Source organism: Macrosteles quadrilineatus, unplaced genomic scaffold, assembly GCF_028750875.1.
Source record: "Macrosteles quadrilineatus isolate MER2022 unplaced genomic scaffold, UCM_ALF_1.0 Scaffold_2__2_contigs__length_208266976, whole genome shotgun sequence".
Classification (NCBI taxonomy): Eukaryota; Metazoa; Arthropoda; class Insecta; order Hemiptera; family Cicadellidae; genus Macrosteles; species Macrosteles quadrilineatus.
In genome coordinates, this window is record NW_026542595.1 from 97,036,431 (window position 1) to 97,051,841 (window position 15,411).

General features: G+C 37.2%; 1 protein-coding gene across 1 annotated transcript in view; it reads right to left on the reverse strand.

Moving 5' to 3' along the window:
* Positions 1 to 11,845, reverse strand: part of LOC128985898 (ATP-dependent RNA helicase Ddx1-like) — a 123,368-nt gene extending 111,523 nt beyond the window's left edge. The window contains exon 1 of the mRNA XM_054405871.1: positions 11,651 to 11,845. Coding sequence (XP_054261846.1) covers positions 11,651 to 11,666 — 16 coding nt within the window. The 5' untranslated portion in view covers positions 11,667 to 11,845. The remainder of the gene's footprint in view (positions 1 to 11,650) is intronic.
* Between the last annotated feature and the right edge of the window lie 3,566 nt (positions 11,846 to 15,411).

Sequence of the window (15,411 nt, forward strand, 5' to 3'; positions counted from 1 at the left end):
TTCCTCACCTCTCCTCTACCATAGGTTGAAACAGATTAATTCGATGTGATTGGATATGTCTGAAACTTTCAGAAGTGGAAAACTTGCTGTCGGTGACAACGAAGTTGCTTTTAGCCATGACATGATGGCTTTTAGATGGCAGGACAAAAAAGAAGTATGTATCTTGTATACTTTCCATAGTAAAGGGAACAAGAAAACAGCTAGAAAGAGAGAGAGACAGAATCAGCAGAGAAGTGATAAACAAGCCTGAATTCGTCCCCTTCTACAATAGCTTGCTGGGCGGTATCAACCGAGAGGAACAACAACTTGATTCTTTTCCTACAATGAGGAGATATGCCAAAGGGTATACATTTTTTTATACTGGACATGGCTCTCTTCAATTCTTATGTTGTTTTTAAACAACTCACCAAGAAGATGGGATTTGCTTAGTTTAAAAATACATTTTACGGAGCAAATGTTCCAGACCAGACAACTCCTGGCCTACAAACAGAGAGGGCGACCGGCTTTCTGGGTTTAACATTAGATGAACATTTTAATTGGGATAAACACACACAGAAAGTTTTAACCAAAATTATCTTCGGAATTTTCTCATTCTCATCTTTCATTCAGTTTAGCCATTATATGGGTCAACAAAAAAATTAAACATGAATTGCATTCTGAAGCGGCAAAAATAGGCAATCAGTATTATGCTTAAGCTTAAACGAGATGATGAGGCAAAAGATCATTTTAAGAAATTATAAATTTTTACAGTTGATGGGCGATATATTTATGAAACAATTCTTGTTGAAAAAAATGAATCTGAGCAAGTAATAAATTTAGTGCATTCTTATAATTTCAGGAGGAGAAGGGAGTTTGTCCAGCCTCATAAATTATGTTATGTATTAGCGAGCAAATTGTCACAAACTATGAGGAGGAACTACTCCTGGACAAAGCCAAAGCTGGTGAGGACCAGGACCAACTAGAAAGGGGCTGCGCCTCTTCTTTGATCTCGGCGCGGTGCCGCTTCACTGGGGGGGGTATAGCGCTGTGACTTAGCTGGCCTGACACCGCTGTAGCCAGCTCAATCCGGGTGATATGTTGCGTATAGGTCCAGGAAAGTAGACCCATCACTTGGAACAATGAGTAGAAATGTACCTGAAGAAAGTTTGGACAATGAAGCGTGGCTGAAGACTTTATCTCATCGTAAACTAACAGTACCTTCGGTAGAGTGAAAAAAACGATACAAAAATTAGAAATTGTATTTTTAAATTTTCACAGAGAAGATATCTATTTTTATTAGTTTTATTATTTAGATCACAAGGAAATTCTTGCAGGAGTCTTCATTGACATCCAAGGAGCCTTTGATAATGTGTTCTATCATTCAATAGAGGAAGCACTGATAGACAGAGAAATTCCGCAAGAAGTTGTTTGTTGAATAATGGCTCTGCTGCAAAGCAGAGATATATCAGCCACGGTCGGCGACTAGTTACAGTCGAGGCCAGAAGAGGGTGTCTGCTAGGAGTCTTATCTCCCCTACTATGGACACTCGTGGTCGACAGCTTGCTGAGGGAAGCTGAACAAACAGGCATTGCCCTACAGGCCTTTGCCGATGATCTAGTGCTGACCGTGAGAGGGAAACACTAAGGTACTATTGAGGACCTTACCCAGCGGGCAGTAGATTTCATCGACAATTGGTACAACACAAACAAAGGTTTGACAATTAACCCCACAAAAACTGAGCATCTGACCTTCATGAGGAAATGGAGAACCAAAATCTTCCCACCCCAGAAAATGGGAGTGAGGGTCAAGTCAGTCAAGGAGACTAAATATCTGGGTGTATACTTTGATGAGAAGTAGACTTGGAACAGGCACATAGATCACGTCATAGCCAAAAGAACAGGAGCCATGGGTGCCTGCAGAAGAACATTTGGCAAAAAATGGGGACTCAACCCGAGACTGATCTGGTGGATGAAGCCATAGTCAAGCCTATGGTGGAATATGCATCCCAGGTGTGGTGTGGTGGCAGAAGGCAGAACAGACTGGGGCAGCTGCTAAGCTGCAAAGACTTGCCTGCACGGGGTATGTGGCACAACAAGATCATGACCGACAGTGGTGATGGAGTCAATTCTAGGCGCACTCCTATTTGGACTGGATATAAAAAAAGGGCAGCCCTGGAGACTTGCAGCAAAGGAGAAATATCTCTTTCGAGAAGGACAAGTCACATGTCAATTCTAAGGGAATTCCCAAGTTTAGACATGGAGATGACGGTCTCAGATCTCATGATTAGGAAGCACGACATTGCTAAACCCTACCAAGTGGCCATAGCAGACAGAGGAGAGTGGCAGAAGCTAAGGGAAAACACAGGCGATGGTATTTTACACAGATGGATCACGGAGGAAAGGCAGGTCAGGACTTGGGAATGTATGGGATTGGAATCCACCTCTCAAAGGCCCTCGGCAAAACGCCAACTGTCGTCCAGACATGGCAGTAGAGCATTGTGTAAGACTGCAGCTAGATAAAATTCTGAAGAGGAGAGTGATTCTTATCCTCTCAGACAGCCAAGCTGCTCTCAAAGCAATCGACACCTGCGTGGTGGAATCGAAAGTGCAGAACTGCAGGAGCGCCCTGAAGGCTTTGGGCGAACACAACAGAGTACAACTTGCATGGATCCCAGGTCACACTGGGCACAAAGGAAACAAAAGAGCTTACGTCCTGGCGGGCGAGGAAGTCCGAACTCGTCAAGCCTGAACCATTGTGCGGTGTCCCAGTGTGCAAAGGCCGAACAAAAATCCTAGCCTGGGAAGGGGGATAAAAAAAGGTATGGTTAAATACCCCATGCATAAGACAATAAAATCATCAATCTTCTTAGTAGGGAATGGAGAAACATCTTTGACCTCCAAAAAAGGGAAATAAGCCCCTTGATAGGCCTCCTTACAGAGCATGGCCAAGTGAGGAAGTACCTCAGAACAATATGGCTTAAACAAACGGATCAGTGCAGATTATGCCTCTCCGAAGCGGGATCCGCTGAGCACATATGGCTGGAATGTCCGTTGTTAGCCCAGAAGAGGTTGAAATACCTTGGAAAGCATTCCTGATGCCTACTGAGTGAAATAAAGGAAATGGGTGTACACCAACTGATTGGCTTCACAAGGAGACTTCAGTTGGTGGACTAATCTTAAAGGTTGCTGGTGCTACAAAAATCTTTCAGGTAGCGGTAGTAAGGGGTAATGCTACCCCAGCCCCCAAGGAGAAAAAAAACTAAGGCAGTAAACTGAAAAAGGTACTTGAAAAATGGCATATTCCCTCTGAGAAAGTGGTCAGCATCGTTAGCAACATCGACAGTGATAGCAACATGGTTTTGGAAGCTCAGACTATTTTCTTAAATAAGCAGATACCATGTTTTGCTCACACATTGAATTGTATGACAACTGCGGTTATATCTACCCCAGAAATAGATTCCGTAATCAGGAAAGTTTGGAAAATTGTAATCTACATCAAGAACAGTGATATAAACTCAGACGAAATTAGAAAAATTCAGGAAGAGAGTGGTGTACCAGAGAGCAAAGTCAAGAAAGTAGTACTTGATGTGAAAAGCAGATGGAACTCCACCTTCTACATAGTTTAGCATTTTTTGGAACTTTTGACTGTAGTAAGCCAAATTTAAATCTGTGACAACAACAGCCCTGAGACGTCAACGCCAACGTCCTCTGAAATCACTGATCTACACCAGCTTAAGTTAACACTTTATTTTATTAATTTTTTTTTTGTCCTAAGCACGCTAGGCACGAGCTTGGGGTTGTTTTTGAGTTTCTACTTAGACTGTATAAGTATAAAACAACAGAAATTTTCTGAAAAAAATTTGACTATTTCAAAAATAATTCCAATAGTGAACTGTTTTTCTTCTCATCTGGATACTTTTGAAACTCCACATAAGCTGTGAAAAAAGCATTAGAAACCGAAATGACCAAACGCTTTAGCAAAGTAGATGAGAACCATTGTTTAGCAGTAAGCACTATTCTGGACCCCAGGTTTAAGAATTTACACTTTAATTCCCCAGTTGCTTGTGCAAATGTGATAATTAAAATTAAATCAGCAGTTAAGGTTTTACATAAAGAAGCCAACCAAATTACTGAAGAGGAGAAATATCATAAACCTACATTTGACTTCTGGAAGGTATACAAGGAGCTTGCTGAAGGTAAGAAACAAGGGACCACCTTCATTCTCATCCTCGGAATCCACTGAGTTATTTTCCTAAAATGCAGTAAACCCGCTTAAATCTGGGAGGACGTAAAAATCTGTGTTTCCATCTGTGTAATCTGTGTTTCCATCTCTATACACCCTTGGAAGGCAACATCTTCTTCATATAGCAACAAGTGTTCAAAGACAGAAGAATAAATGAATAAATGAATTTATTTCCCATATTACAAAACACTTTACAAACATAATAATTGTTGAGAAATGTAAACTGGTCACTTTTTCAAGTAGTGTGGCCAGTTAAAAGGTTAATCATACATAATAAATAATCTAACAAAAAACCACTAAGTGGTAACACTTCCCCCGCCAAGTCAGCAACCCAAAAAAGACAATAAATCACCACTTTTCCGCCAAGTAAAACAATGTAATGTATGTAAGTTTGGCAACTTGGCGGCAGACTTTTGCTTGTTTTTTTTTCATTAAAGTTACGTTGGTGGATAATTTCACAAATCAACTTCTCTAATTAATTAGTCCAACTAAGTATAATAATTTCGAGGTAATCAGTAAATATAAAACCATCACTATTATGATTTTATGAAATGTGACACAAATAAGGTCAAATTTTGTAAAATAAGCTCTCATCTAGCAATGTACTATTGGGAGAGATACTTGCTCAATGAAACTAATTTTATGGTATTTTTTAAAGTGATCAAGCAAAAGTCTGCCGCCAAGTGGCCAAACTTACATACATTACATTGTTTTACTTGGCGGAAAAGTGGTGATTTATTGTCTTTTTTGGGTTGCTGACTTGGCGGGGGAAGTGTTACCACTTAGTGGTTTTTTGTTAGATTGTATTTATTTTTGTAGAAAATTAACAGTTAAAATAAAAATCCTCTTTTCTCTTATATATAGACCAGGGCACAACTACACATAAAATGCATTGGTGTTACATAAGTGTTCCGATAATTAAACCCGTATATCTAAAGACTAGTGTAAATTGAGCCCTTATTAGAGAAGTAAAAATGTAATCAAACAGATTAGGTTTGTTAGAAATAGCATAAGGCAAAACAAATATTGAAAAACTCATTTTTATCCTAAATTTACATATCACTTTTTACATTCACTTTTTTGCTTGTTTAACATACGTAGACGGATTTTCCCGATTGTTTTATTTGTTTTAGTGTATCAAAACATAAAACTAACCTTATTTAGTTAAATAAATTTTGGCAATATTATGAAGAAACAATGTTAAAACTAACCTTAGTACTAGTACTAAGTTTCAAGTTCCTAGGTTTCATATGTTTTGATAAGTAGTATTAAACTGTTAAAAATGACGAGCTGCTGTACCAGTGTACCATCGGTACACTGCATTTTTCAATGGAAGGTATCGGGGAATATCACTGCTCTAAGTAATTTTATATAGTAAGTAGCTCAAATCATTCGGTATACCTGAAAAAAATACTTTATAAAAGTTTTAAAATAATTTTTCAGCTGATCCTATGAATTTCTCTAACATTTTAAATTAATTGAGATTTAATCGCAGCTGATCCTTCATTTGTTTTGATTTTAATCCCATGTTATTTAAATGGGCCAAAATCGTACTTTGAGGGCTTGCCAAGGGTTTATGGGTCAACGCACCGACTTGTGACCCTCAAAAGGCACATCTACACGCTAAGGGCTTTCAAAAAACATAAAAAACATTAAAATTGAGCCAGTGGTTTGGGCTGTAGGTCCGTCAACATTTAAGGAGAAGTAGGAGAACACGGAAAATTTGTGAATTTTCAAACTAGTTTTTCTTGGCTCAAACACAACCTTTTTTTAAATTCTTTTTTTTATTTTGCCAAGAATGATTGCCCCTATCCAGTGGATGAACAATTATTTTAATAGCTTTTGTTTCTTCAGAGCTATAGACGAGTAAAAAAGCCACTTTGTCACGTCATGTATATATACACTGCAGCAGCTGTGTACCGCTGGGGGACTTGGCGGGGCGGAACGCTGCCGCGTTCCTTAATAAATTGTTGAGCCTAGCATCAGATGACAAATATTTTATCCGCCTGCTGTAACATCTGGGCAAAACTTAGACTAAGAAAGTGTTAACAAAATACACATAAAATAAGGTAACAGTAACACAATCTTATACCAAAGAGTTGGCAAGATAACCTACATCCTGTTGAGAACTAAGCCAAGTGATTGTTCTTTTACAAAAGTGTTTGAAATTTGTTGTATTTTTAATATGAAGCGGAAGCTGATTGTAAAATTTTGGACTCAAGTATTGAAATGAATGTCTGAAAAAAAGTTTTGTTTACTTTGGGTAATTTGATAGATTATTTGCAAAACTTATTGTACTGTAAGGATGATTTGGAATTATATTTTCTCTGTTTCCGCTCCGGATGAAGAACAATCTCAGGACTTTAAAAATAAAAAGATGTTGAACTGGTAGAATGCATAACTGTTGTTATAATGGAAAAGAGCTAGTTCGTTTAGGTTTTCTGAGAATTATTCGCAAGAAAAAATTTTGAGTTGTTCTAATCTTCTCTAATAATGTTTTGTAAGTACCTCCCCAGCAGAAGAAAAGGTTGATACAGATATAAACAGGTTGTCACCAAAATATCTTGCCAGTGTCAGTGATGAGGATTGGTTCAAGTAAAAACTCAAGAATAGAGACTGTATTTCAGTAAGCCCCCTCAAATCTGAGAGAACCTAAAACCTTTAATTCCATCTCTGTACACCCTTGGAAAGCAACATCTTCTTCACATGGCAACAAGTGTCCAAAGAAAGGAGGGACAGTTAATACGGATAGAAACAGGCTATCACCGAAATATCTTGCCAGTGTTAGTTGTGAGAATTGGTTCAAGTAAAAACTTGAAACCTTTGTTCATGTAAAAACTAAAAAAAAAAAACTGTATTAAAAAAACTTAGTATTACCTATTTCATTGTTTCTTTGGTTATGTTTGACTTTTTACAGTATGAATTGAAAGTTTTTAGAGTTGTTATTATTATTCCATCTTTTAAATAAAAATAATAATTGACTATGAATAATAAGTTAATACACTAAAGGCATATCCTAATGTAAGTAGCACAGTACCAATAAATATTTATTTGAACAAGTACCATATTAAAACTTTACTTTTGAATAAAGTGACTAAATAGCGGTCTAAAATTAACATTATAGCCTATGGCCAATTAAATACCTTTTTTATGTAATAGCCTTTTTCTGAGTAAGTAATATTTAAAAAAAATTATATTATCTTTGTAAATTCATGTAGGTACTTAGGTGAAACCTGTCAAAATCTATCGTCCCACATGAGGTTTCAGGCAAATTCAACTAACAACCAAATAAAACAGGTTGATGAATTTGTTGGATATAATATTTCCTTTTCTTTCATTTCGCAACAGGTCGCTCAAAAGGTTTTGCTGAATCAGTGTTTTTTTTTTTGTTCATTCAAGCTCTTTAACCATACAGAAGAAGGAGATAATATGAAATTATTGGGTCTGTCGTCTGGTAGAGGGAGTTAATATTACTGATAACTGGTTCCATATCCTTTAAAAAAACCTTCAGATTGTATTTGGATCTTAATCAATGAATTGCCATCTTTGATTGTAATTGTAAACCAAACAGAAATTTAATCAGTGGGAGGCTTTTTTTATTTGATAAAAATATAAGTTTGTCTTGTCTAGAAAGCAGTAACATTCTTTCTTCTAATTTTTGTTGTTAGCCTATGGATTACGTTAAATATATAAAAATTGGTGTAAATACCTGCTCCTTAGTAATTCAGATTATTGCAATGATGCTGATTTGGTGTACAATTGCAATTAATAATTTGCATTACTAAGAAGCAGGTATTTATCCTTCTTACCAATTATATTATTTATACCAATTTTTATATCATTCTTTGAAGGGGGTCTTCTCTCACACTGCAATTTCGATTCCTTCCCTTCCCACGTCGGCCAACATCCTTTATTTGCATGTCAATGAATTTCATGTTTGACAGCAACCTCATGGCAAAATTTCACAAATTTAGGACTTCTGTCCTAAGGTTGATGAGGTCCTGAGGTTGCTGTCAAACTTGAAATTTATAGACATGGGAATGAGGGTCCATTGCCTCACCATATCAATCACATAAAATTGTACACCTATAGTCTCTCTTTGCCAGATAAAGACCCTGCGGGCCCTCCCACAAGTTTGTTCGCTGGGCTCACTCTCCCAATAACCTTTAAAACATTATCACATGTATTACCACTTAAACTTGCACTATGGCTTGGCACGGCATCTCCCGAGGCAACAAGGTGTCATCATCGTCTTTCATTATTGTACCTACCAAAATAATGAATACTTCCCGTAGTCATGGAAGAAACATTATCATAGTCTACCGTGATTGTAATCAAACCTATGACATCTTTAGATAACAACATCATCGTCTCTCGCATTCATTTCCCAATCCCTAATATCTCCCGCGGCCCATGGTGACAGGGAAATAATTTTTTTCTCAATCACAGGAAAATTGTAGATATATCTCTCGCTGAAAAATAAATGTCATTACCGTCTTCCAAAATCACGTCGAATTATTGAACATCTCCAGCGGCTGCGGAGACATCCTCATTGACGACCCCCCCCCCCCCTCTTGGGGAAATGTTTTTGTCAATAACTGCGATCGCGACAAAAGCGTAAGCCTAATCTTTCAATTTAGTGAGCCTGGTCCACGTGGACATAACAGCTTTTACTTTTAATTGGGCATTATTGTATTGAGTGCTGAGAAAATCGGCTTGAGCTTGATTTTTTGACTTTGTGCTTGATCTCTCAAGCTTGTAGGCCAGGCTCTGCTCGGCTTGAAAATCGATACCGGTATTATATAAAAATCAATAGTTTCCAAAGTAAACAGATTTTGAAGCAATCTGATTTGGGCCAAGGCCCATAGGTGAGTAACAATTTTTTACCTGACTCGAAGTAAACAAATCTAAAATGCGAAGTCAACCAATCCAAAGTGCAGCCTCCTAATTGTAAGGAATGAAATGAAATAAAAATCCTTCTTTAGCACTAATGAAAGAATGGAATTATTTATTAGCTAGGGCCCTAGCCACCTAGGTTGATTCGCCGATTTGATCGTTAAAAAATGTTCAAGTTCATTTAATTGAATCAGCATAGAGGCCCCTATCTGGTGTGACCCGCCGAGTGCTAGGAGGATTAACATTAATGTTTTATCCTCCTAGGCCGGGGGCCACATTGGTACTAAATACAGCCCTATTATAGGACCTTCACACAGTCCACAAGGACAGTTGATGCAAACTGCACGAATGATGACAATTCTTTTACTTAGGTTGATAGAGAATTTATATCGATTGGTCAAGTATCAATAGTGTCAGTTTAGCTGTTGTAAACTACTTGTCCTAGTGCTCTCTCTACTGGTTTTAACGAATCTCCGTCATAAAAAACGTATGCTAATTCTCTTATAAATATTGTTATGATAGGGGGCCCTTGTGGCTGAGCCTGTCGCACAATTGCGGGCCCGTGTCGCAGTAAAATTTCCCAAAAATCCTGATTAAGGCTCACAGGCCCCCCAGCACCGCAGGGCCTGTTATCGCCACTACTGCTCTTTGCTATTTTGTGCATAGAGTAGACCATAACTGTAATGAATATGGCAATTGATCTTGAACAGTAGGGGACCACCACCTCCATGAGTTCATAGTGGATACAGCTCAATTAGTAAAGAAATGCAAATGAGATTAGATGCAATGGCACTGTTGTGTTTCCGTATTTTATGTATGGGTGCGTTCACAAAGAAAGCTGGTTACAAGCGCTTGCAAGTTCCAACCCGCGTGAGAAAAGTCTACATTGTTGGTTCAAAAGAAATTCAATCCAGTTCATGAATGTCACGATCCAAATGCATTCAATTGATCTAGACTGGACCTTTTTGTAGTATCAGGTTTGAGCAGTTTTATATGAAGCTAAGCTGGGTAACCGTTTTGGTATTTTAAGGCTGCTGTTTGATGCAATTTTAGAAGGCAATATTTTTATGTGGTTTCAGTCAACTATCGCAAGGTGAGTGAGCATAGCGGACGAACTTCAACCTGGAGGCGAGTTAGCGTAGCGAACGAGCTAACCTGAAGGCAAGTGAGCGCAGCGAACAAGCTCTAACCTAAAGGGGAGTGAGTGTGGCGAACGAACTTCAACCAGGACGTGATTGAGCCATGCAAACGAGCTCATCTTGAAAATAAACGAGCATTTGACATAAAACCGCATTAGGACAGTACAACGTCTGTCGGGCCAGCTAGTTAGTTATAAAATTAAACTGTCATAACCTAACCTAACCAACCAAACTTGCAGATAGGCCTAGTGAAAACACCGAATGAAGGTTTACTAATAATCGGTATTAGCATACCTAAGTTGAGGAATTGTACACAACTTCTTTTTACTTTGTGTGTATTACAATGTAAATGATCACTGTTTTACAGGTTTTTGCCTGTGGTCTGTGTGTACTGTTAACCAAGTGACAGCCAGTCTATGCGTAAGGTTCAAATGTAGGCCTATACCTTGGTCTGTGGCAATGACTGCGACGTCGCATAGGCCTAGGTATATGTGACACTCAATAGCGAACATGTTAAAAAGAAAATTTTCAAGCCTCAAAAATTGTTGATTTCTAGCATTTTTCTCAATTTTCAAATGTGATTTTCAGGGTGAAATAGGCGTTTCCCCCAAAAGTGCCAATTATTATATTAACATATGTAATTATCTATAACTTAACTTAAAAACATATTAAAGTTATCTAACGTTTAATAGCCTATATGTTTAAAGGGGAAAATTAAAGGGTACAGTTTCTTAACTGGGCTATGCTAATTGATTTAAACTATCGAATTGAAAATATTGATTAGCTTAATAATCGATATTTTTAAATATATCTATTTTAAAATAAAACTATCATAACCTAACCTAACCAACCTTGCTGATGGTGAAAAATCGCATGAAGGTTTACTAATCGAATCGATAGTTTCAATCGATAATGGCATGGCCCAGTTAAGAAACTGTACCCAAATTGAAGTGATGATCCAGATGTAGGCCTAATTCTCACAGCCTCATAAAATTTATTTAACTGTCAGTAATATAGAAATTGGTTAACTTATTGTTTCTATTTAGGCCTAGCTCACGACAAGTGAAATGTTATAATCGATAGGCTATTTAAGATAGGCCTAGGCCTATATCATATAAGAAATGTATCCGATTATATAGGCTATCGGAGGTTCTCTGTACACATAACTTAGTCATCAGACCCAGAAATTCTTTGATGTCCTATAAATAGGTACCGTACTCAGCTAAGAAACAAAAGTTTCCGTATATCATTAAAATAACAGCCTAACTCAATTAATAGGCCTAAGTTATTGGTCCAAAAATAAGTTGCCGGTTTCCAACTCATAAAACTAACAGCTAAGGCCTAATTCATGTTTAGGCCTACTAAGTTACATAATACTCATCACTCTTCCTCACCTTCAAAAGCAGTCATTATGTAAGAATTGTTTACTTAGATTAAAATTACAAATTCTTATCCTGTAATAAGTGCATGAATTAATTATATTTCACACTGATCGTATCTCTGAACCAGGGGATCGATTCTAATCCTATCTATCTACGTTCGCTATCCTTCCTTTCCTTAAGTCCTAACCTAAACCGAACCGACCCTAGTTCCTAGTTCCCAATGTTGTTATTGTTAATGTTCCCTCCCAATTCCCATCAGTTGATTCAGTCCGTTCAGTCCCACCGCATCCCAAAACCATCGGGCACACGGGAGGGACTAAGGCTAACATATCTTGTAGTGTCAGCGTTCGCCGCTAGAACTGCTAAGTTGAAAAAATTTAAATTTTTTGTTTTTTTTTTAGTTATAAAATGAACTTTTTAATTATAAAATATTGTTTGAAAATTATAAAATAAATGTTTAATTTTTCAAATTAAACTGTCATAACATAACCTAACAAACCAGACTTGCTGATAATATAAAAACTATATAAGATAAAAATCTAATTAATGATTAAGTTACTTATAATTTTGAATTGATTATAAAATTAATTTTAAAATTTAGTATTATAAAATTAAACTGTCATAACCTAACCTAACCAACCAAACTTGCTGATATGAAAAAATTGTTGACAAAAAGTTAGTGCTTCCAGCGGGATTCGAACCCGAGACCTCCTTTTATTGTTAGTTCAATCCGAAACGCTACCAACTAAGCCACGAACGCCGCTGTAATCACATCGTTTCGTTACGGTAATCGTGTCGCCTCAAGAGAAGACCTTAGCCACAAGAGATATGACGTCACTACACCTTTAGCCTTAGTCCCTCCCGTGTGCCCATTCCCCAAACCGAGACCCTAATCAAAGGTGAGCACTTTTTCACCTCAAATTAGTTGACGAATATCGAAACTGGAAAATCGATACTTGTACAGCTCGATTGTTTTTAGAATTTAGTACATCGCGATATCGATAGCCCACTCCCACTCCATCCATTCCCGTTCTCCTTTGACTTGTGACTTGACACTGACAGTTTGAATTTAATAATGGTAGATCATTAAAGGAGAGAACATATATGTAGCGCCTAGGGACGTAATGTCAATTTTTTAAGAGAATACATAAATTTGTTAATACCTTACGAACAAATTCTTCTTCTGTTTCTATTTATCAGTAAATAGTAATGGGAATAAAATTCAATGTCAACAGTTGAAAAGATTATTGCTAAGGTTATGTTCATCACGGGACCAGAATTTGTTTTAATCAAAACTGAATATCATCAGATGGAGGCCATTTCTATTACCTAATTTGTATTATTATTGTTAGTATCAACCCAGCTCTTGTAAAAAATGCCTCCTTCCTGAGAGGGAGTGTAATTTACTATTTTCCTTGCTTAAGACTAATAATTTTAAAGCTTAATGGTGAATTAAAAATTACAAAATTATTACCTTGATCACAGTTCTTAGAAATTTTATTCCTGATTCCTTCATTAATCTTATTTTATTTTTTGTCTGGAGGTCGATATGATATAGTACTCAAGAGAGTATTGAATTGAATGTAACAGTAAACTTATTTAGTATCAATTTATTCAGCTCAAGGGGTCTATTTTAGTTCCATTTAAGCAATGATAAATCATGTTTATTTTCGGGCCAAAACGTCATTTTTTTATGTTTATGATCCATACCGGTATTTTTCTAGTAATCGTGCTTTAAGTCAGTCTCAGTCAAATCTATATAATTAATACGCTACACGAAACTTTGTCGGTTGAACTCCTCCGCCATTTCTTTACCGATTTTATCCATTGACGTCTCATTGGAAAGAGCGTGTCGCGTAGATTTGCAAACTGGCCTAACATTTTTGAAAAAGTCCCTTGGGCTCTGCCCCAGTGGCATTGAAAGTTTCCATGTTATTCTTATGAAGAACATAATTGTTTACATTTTGATCTTGATCAGCTGTATAATTTAATTGCTGTTATTTATTTTTCAATTCAATGAAACGCATTGAGTACATTTATTTACTATTTGAGTTTGTGTAAACATAACCCCCAAGACGATTCGTGTTAGTATGGTTGTATCTTAAATGTGTGTATTTATAGTTGTTTTGTGTCGCTATGACGGATCGTGTTAGCATGTTTGTAACTTAAATTTGTGCATTTATAGTTGTATTGTGTAGCTATAATTTGTTATTTGTTGTTTTTTTCCTTTTAAATGCCTCCGACGCAACGACAACGAAACATAGACAGGAGGCGTAATCGTGATAGTGACCACAGCTAACAGTGGCGCGTAATAGGCTTAACTCATCACAGTCAGCACCTGACCCTGGACAATCTCAACTCAACTATTAGGTTACAAATGCGCCCTAACACTACCCCAAAACGACTTTTCGTTCTCAATTGGCCCTCTATCAATGACCTGTGTTGCCCGTACTACGACGCATTATAAGAAGAAGAAAACCGGCCGGAATACTTTAGATTTTTCGAAGATAAACATGGTCTGAGTTACACACCGGTAATTTTTGAGTTGACTCTTTTAAACTCATTGTAAATATGACTGTTATTCGTTTTGATATAACTCCTGTAATACTTTGCAATTGCTCGAATTCGAGCAACATGTACACTAGTTATTATTATTATGTGTTCGCTGCAGTCAAACCAATAAAATTTACTCCGATTCCGATTCGATTACTCTAAAACAATCGAGCGGTAAAAGTATCGATTTTCCAGTTTCGATATTCGTCAACTAATTTGAGGTGAAAAAGTGCTCACCCTAATCAAATCGTCTTCTTCTTTTCGAGTTTGCTTTTATAAAGTTAGCTTGATTTAACTACCATGTAGCTACGCTATTTTATCTACACAATTTTCCCGGGCTTTTTTAAAATGCGAGCATGATATAAAGGAAAACATTTCTCATCCTTTAATCCTTATGGAACCGCTGAAGCCAATTTTATTGTTAGTTCTGTCCGGTGCACTGCAGAGGTTTGTTTACAAATTGTTTCTTGTTATTTCAGTAATTTAAAACCTCGTTTAACAACAACAAAAAAAGAACTAATAACAATAATAATAACGTGTACCCTGGTTATAAAACGAAACAATAAAGCACAAATCATGAAACGAACCCTAAAATAATAGAAACAAAATTTCTTTGGCACTTGTGATCAGTGTCACCGGACTCCCGGTCGGACATGAGCTTGACACGAAAAACGAACTTCAAAAGTTACAATGGGATGGGGATGGGAAGTCTACTACTTCTCTACTTGCGTTGGTTAATATAGTCATAGATAAAACATACTCCTCAAGAAGGGAGTACTACCTTTCTAGTGGAATTTTACCCCCTGGGCACTGATGTCACTATGACGTAGTAACCTGAGTGGCCAAAAGTTTGTTCGCGGCCGGAATTTTACCCCCGCGGATTTGGAAGTCTAATGAAAATAGCCAGAGCGTGATTAATTAGATTATCGATAAAAATCGGAATTTTACCCCCTGTCCATATTAGTAGCGTTTAGACAACTGAAGATGTACGGGCCGGATTTTTACCCCCGGAATTTTACACCCGGATTTTTACCCCCGGAATTTTACCCCCTGGCCGATTTTAGAAATTGAATGATAGATTTTCTTATTTCTGTTTTAGCGAATTTTCCATATAGGGAATAAGCTATTACCGTTGTACTCATGGTAAGATCTGGACCCGGGACCGATATATTTTTTCGTTTTGAGGTCCCTAGAGGCCAAAAACACCATCCGTTCAAATT